This window comes from Ostrea edulis, chromosome 2 (assembly GCF_947568905.1).
Source record: "Ostrea edulis chromosome 2, xbOstEdul1.1, whole genome shotgun sequence".
In the NCBI taxonomy this organism is placed as follows: Eukaryota; Metazoa; Mollusca; class Bivalvia; order Ostreida; family Ostreidae; genus Ostrea; species Ostrea edulis.
In genome coordinates this window covers 13,370,479-13,376,485 of record NC_079165.1, presented here as the reverse complement: position 1 = coordinate 13,376,485, position 6,007 = coordinate 13,370,479, and the positions used below count along the sequence as shown (strand labels likewise).

Genomic DNA, 6,007 nt, shown 5'->3' with positions numbered 1-6,007 from the left:
AAAAAAGTGGAGATTTCTGCAGAAAACCAGACCGATACCGGTTTTGTCTTGTATAGAATTCCACAAGCTGACGTTTTGGCGGGGAAATCTTGGCACGTCGCGATGGTATAAAGATTATATTATCAAATGATAACAATTTTATTTCAATTCATTCTGCTTTATTTTTTAACACACCACAGGGCCGATATAGCTAAACATGGTCTTAGTCCTTTTACCTGCAACTGGTAATGTTAACCTCGAAGAGACAAGCAATGCTAACAAAATAAAATATTGAAATAAACAAAGAAATCATTAAATTTATTTAATTTTCGTCTATGATTCAAAATAATAATATGATATATAATAAAACCATTTTATATAAACACTCAATCAAGCTACCAATGCATAAATATACACATTGAAAATTTATACAAAGAAGCATATTACATTTATTCATCGTCCTGCCGTATGCTTATTCTTTTTTAATCTGTAATGCTTATTTTATGATACTTCAGAATTTCGTCTGAAAGTGTTCTACTGTAAAAATCAACAATGCTTATTATGAATATATTCTTAGATGGTAGGCAATATGTCTTTAGAGAATCCTTACGATATCAATGCTTACATACAGTTTAGTTAAAAATAAGAAACAACATATCAAGTAGTATCCTTACAATAGCATTTGAAATGAAATACAAACTGTACTGCAAACATTTAACAAGGAAATTAGCCTTTTAGTGGCCTTGCCCTTTGACACTATTTCCTTAAAGGAATAAGGACTCAAAACGTTATGTTTTACAGTTGAAATTGTGATAAAAAAAGATTAAAACGAATTTCTTAAAAAATGAATACACTAATTCAAAATGATGCTTATGTAAAGCCAACGAATAAAACACAATAATAATCCATCTGTTTGGGATTGTCCAAAGGTACAGAATCTTTTCAGAATTCCATGCAAAGTAAAAGGTATCAATATATATATATATGAACAGTAAAAGTAGCACGGCACTTCGTTTACATGGAAAAAGTCTTAAAAAACCGCAGGTAAAAAAGATTTTAGTCCTTAATAAATTGGTAGCAATAACTGAAAGAACAACTTTATTCTAATACTCAATTATTGGGTATTGTTGTACAAACAGAGTATTGCATGTAAATGAGAGAAAGTTAATATTTTGGTTTACTTAAATCAGTAAAGTTATCTGATTTCTTTGTTTTTTCAGTTGAATCTGTTATTGGTGGAAATTTTTCTGCATTCATTTCAGTATCCATACATGGCGAAGAGCTACTTACCTTCGTCATCGCATGTTTCCTAAGGAATGGCGATAACCAATACAGAAGAAGTGGCAAAAAGAAAGCTGAATGGATCAACCCAAAAGCAATCACAAGAAACATTACTTTTCCAAAAGAGATGAAAATGTAGCTACTTGAAAAACCCAACATTAATATTCCTAATAAAGTAGAAAAGGCTGCGTTTACGATTGGTCCCCCAGATCTATCTAAAGCTTTAATCAAAACCTCTTTTCGTTCATCCCCTTCAACACTTATAAAAGCATGACATACATGGACAGTAAAATCTACCGAAAAACCAACGCTCATGACCAAATGGATCATAGTAATAGAACTGAGGGTAAGATCCCAAAAATGCATGAATCCAAATATTCCCACTAATATACATACAAGGGTTACACAAACAATCAAAACAACACGTACATCTGGCATGAAGGCGAAAGTTACAAAAAGCATTACAGCGACTGCAATTCCTATCGTTTGCAAAGTACTAGATAGAATTTGTACATACTGCTCAAAAAATACAAACGCCGCGGTATATATCAGACAGGGTCTTCTACTTCCTCTAGCGATTTCTCGCATTCTTAACATAAAATTCCCTTGTTCTGTTGACGTTCGTATATCTGTTGACTTTACATAGAATCGCGAGGAAGTTATTTTGGCATTGGTATCATCAAAAACAATGTCATTTTTATATTGCATATTCATCGATAGGAATCTTTTCAATCCTTGTATAAAATTGATTTCTGATGTGTCGTCAAACACAGTTGTTTTCCTATATTCATCTAGCCAATTTATTTCAAAATTTTTATCAATCGTTTCATCGTTTTTTATATCATTCAAAAGCCGTCTAACAGCAGTTTGTGTTTCATTCAAAGAATATGTTTGTTCGTTTGTAAGACAAAGCATTATCACGGGCTCTATAGTGTAAAATTCATTATCCCAAGCACTGTATGTATAGAAATAGGAATCTTTGGCGGCTAAATTGTACAGTTGAAGACCTTGTTCAAGATGGAAGCAGCCGTAAATTGCTGCTGCTAAATAAGTCATAAATGATATCGTTATAAGCACCTTCCCCCAAAGACTGCTCAACATAAAAAGCATAATGTTTTTGGGATATTTTTCCATGGGACTTTCAACATCCTCTCTTGTCTCTGGAGGGTGTCCAGCTGTGCAGCGTGTGAAACATTTCGAATGTCCTATGTAATGATTGTCTGGTTGAACTTCTTTCCAACAAAGGCAAAAATGACGTTTTTCTTTCGTCCTTCCTTCATTTAACCGAATGGCAGGACATAAAAAGAAGAGTTGGTTGAGATAACAGAAAAAAACGGCAACACCTGTTCAGAATTAGAAATAAAAAAGTTTAAAATGTTGCTTTGATTTTGTCAAAGACATTTTTCAACGTAAGGGAAACGTATATACCTGTGTATATGCAAAAATTGCGGATACTTTTGAATACTGAAGTGGCTCCTATAACAAAAGCTAGAAGGTCCGTCAGAGACGTAATTGTGATGGCTATACCACTCTTCTGCATCATGAAAACCACTCTTTCCATTATTGAAGATTTTGACAATGGAGGGGCATCGGCCATCCCAGACATTAGTATGAACATATCATCTATTCCAATTCCTAAAATATTTTTTTCAGTATAAAACTCATCTTAAATATAAAAAATAGAAATTGAATCGTTAATTCCAAGTAGTAATTCGTATGTCATAAGAACTTAAAATCTTGTATACAATGAATGAAGAAGATTCCCTTTCAATGCCCCTGAACTGTTACATGTACATGTAACCTTGGACAACATAAAGATCTATGCCATGTATGAAAAGCACCATCCCTGTAAATTGGATCAAATTTGGATGAAGAAAGTAACTTTAAATCTTGTACACGTAAAAAAGATCGCGTCCACTCTTCTTCACTTATCACCTGTAATATGTTATAGAAATCAGAAAATTCATCAAAGATATAATTCCTACAAATGTGGTATATTTTGGATGAAAATGCATCTTCAGTCTTATGCACAAGAAATGTGAGAATTTTCCGTAATGTAACTAATTTTTAATCAGTAATATTTGAATGCTATTGGAAAATTTGAAGGTATTTCATGAAAAAGTGAAGATAACGAACTGTGTTTAATCTCATAGATATCATAAAGAATTTATATCAAGAGTTGACCATACACGGACCCCTGGGCACAGCAGGGGTGGGATCAGATGCCTAGAAGGAGTAAGCATATCCTGTACACCAGTCACACCCTTCATGAACCCTTTATCTTAATATGGTAAAAGGAGTAATCTGTCAGACAACATTCGACCTAACGACATATTGTATATACAAATAGGAACATAGAATTGACTAAATACTGGCTTTAAATGAACGAGACCGTTAAAACCATTGCAACACCAACTTTTTTGTCAGTAGCTTGCATTGATTAGAAAAAATATCATACGCAAAACAGGCTTTCGCGTATCGAATTAGTTGAGAGACATTGACACTATACGCAGGCGATAATGTAATATTGCTACATACATATGGGACGTTGACGATGAAGTAGTTGAAGCCATGCCGTGGTCAGTTTGCCATTAACATTTATATTCAATAAAGTATCGAAATACGAAGCAGATGTGGAAGACTGTTTCGTCCATTTTCAGGTTCAGTGATATATACCTGATCGACATATAAATGAAAATGAATATCGTTAATAGATTAAATATTTTCGATACATCGGTTTGTTAAAATGTGGTAGAAAATATGCACATTGCCGAATAAGTAATTGCACTACTAGTAATTGACGATTGAAGATACGGTTAATTTGATCTAATAACTTATATCCTTAAGCGTCCGCAACTCTGTAGCAAAGAGATTTTACATGCAATTAAATATTGTAATACCATAATTTCTGTATCTCTATTTTCAATGATAATAATGCAGTTGTGTTCAAATGTTGTTATGCACACATTTATGATTCATGCTCACTATATATTTCTGATATAAAAAACATAACTTTTTTGTCTATGAGTCATCAATAAACACTGCTATTACTTACCAACGACAAGAAAAGGCATTACCCCGACGATGTTTGTAAACTCAATGCCAATTGCACTTGCAAACCCAAATGATGACGCAATAGCCAAAACTGGAGCAATAACTCCGGCAAATCCCAAATTCATTCGATTAGCAACGTTGTTACAGTTAATTGTTAGAGACGCAATTGATGCGTATGTCATCATAATCGTAAATGTTACTGAAAAAAACTTAATGTCATTTTGTGTATTTTTATTTAACTCAGTACCTAATGACTCGGAATGCGAATAGGCTATATCTGTTAGATTTGTGCGTATTGTTTGAAGTTTGGACACAAATGATTTTTCCCACAGTTTTGACAAAGCTGATACAGATGCATTGCCTTGCTGTAAGTGATAAGTTAACTTCACCCCAATTGTTGATTTTAATTTTCCGTTTTCATGGATGACATTTGCAAGCACTGGTGACAATATTTTACCGTTGTAAAAAGGATATGAAATATTATCATTGACGAACTTTTGTTGAAATGTTCCATTCAGTATTGTGTTACCAGATACAACGCAACTTGTGGAGAAACAAGCACAGATGTCACCATAATGATATTGTACTCCATCGGAGTCCCTAACGACAACAAGTGTTCGTATGATATTGTCAAGTGCATTTATTTCATTCAAGTATCCTTGCTCCATAATGTTGCTTTTATTTTTCGAAATAATTATTATCACGCCATATCGTCCGAAATCAGAAAGTTGGTAGGTCTGGAAAAAACCATTTGTTGGTGTTCCAAAAAGACGTTGTACAGCAATTCTGTCTTTAAGAGCTTTACTTCCCATTGGCGTATACAAATCCTCAACATCGTTGTTAACTTGTATATTAAGTAATCCTAAGGCGAGGGCTATGTTTGAAAAGATACATATGGTCATGATAATTTTCGGTCTCCTCGATATCATTGATCCAAGTTTTCCAAAAATATTTTCTAGAAAAGCTTCCCATTTCGTGTAACACTTTGTAACGCAATTTTTCTTTGTTTCCATTACGAAGCTGAAAAAAATAAAGTAAAAACAGGATGATATTTGATTCACAGAATCAAAGGGTGACCCTGCCGTGATAGAAATGAACATATGTGTTCAGCAATAAATACGGATTGATGATACCTGAACCGCTTATCGCTTAGAGTTATGAGATTGATCACTAATCGTTATCTTCACATTTCATTATTAGTCAATACCTCTTCCGGAAATGGTTTATTTTATGCTTGCAAATGAATTTCAAATTCAGTGAAACAAAAACTGTTTAAATTAAGAGGTAGTAAAATAGATTTTACATCATAAATATTTCAAACAGGAGATTAAAGCAATCAATAATGGGTGGAAATATAATTTCGAAAAATAACACTTTAAAAGTGAGAAATCTGTAAATAGGCAATATATGTAAACATTGGAAATATTTCTTCTTTCAATGAACCTTGGTTTTCTTTTTGCTTTTGACATGACCTGTGTTTATTGGACTTTCCATGACTTTTTCAGATAAAGTACATTATAATATCACGAAATAAATAACAGCATTTTGTAATGAACGGTTGATCAAAGTAACTGAACAGGAAGAACACTGCTGAATATCTTATTGAAATTTAGTTGCTCGTTCATTTAAACACTTAGAATTAGAAATCTTTGCAGTTTTGTCTTTTCGGACATATTGAAAGTTTCAAGAATGA

At 33.0% G+C, this 6,007-nt stretch overlaps 1 protein-coding gene across 1 annotated transcript; it reads right to left on the bottom strand.

The window, feature by feature from the left end:
* Positions 1-282: 282 nt before the first annotated feature.
* On the bottom strand, positions 283-4,534 carry LOC125678820 (patched domain-containing protein 3-like). Its single transcript, XM_056156150.1, has 4 exons — positions 4,316-4,534; positions 2,689-2,895; positions 2,182-2,603; positions 283-1,776 (listed from the first exon to the last, which is right to left on the bottom strand). Exons 1-4 carry the CDS (start codon positions 4,497-4,499, stop codon positions 1,144-1,146), a joined length of 1,446 nt encoding a protein of 481 aa, XP_056012125.1. The 5' UTR covers positions 4,500-4,534; the 3' UTR covers positions 283-1,143.
* Positions 4,535-6,007: the final 1,473 nt, after the last annotated feature.

Bases quoted from the DNA above. Each gene is read 5' to 3' on its own strand.
- LOC125678820 (XM_056156150.1), bottom strand. From the start codon at position 4,499: ATGATGACATACGCATCAATTGCGTCTCTAACAATTAACTGTAACAAC. The intron at 2,896-4,315 runs GTAAGTAATAGC...AAAATATTTTAG, and splicing joins AATGCCTTTTCTTGTCGTTG to GAATTGGAATAGATGATATG. The intron at 2,604-2,688 runs GTATATACGTTT...AATTCTGAACAG, and splicing joins CAATTTTTGCATATACACAG to GTGTTGCCGTTTTTTTCTGT.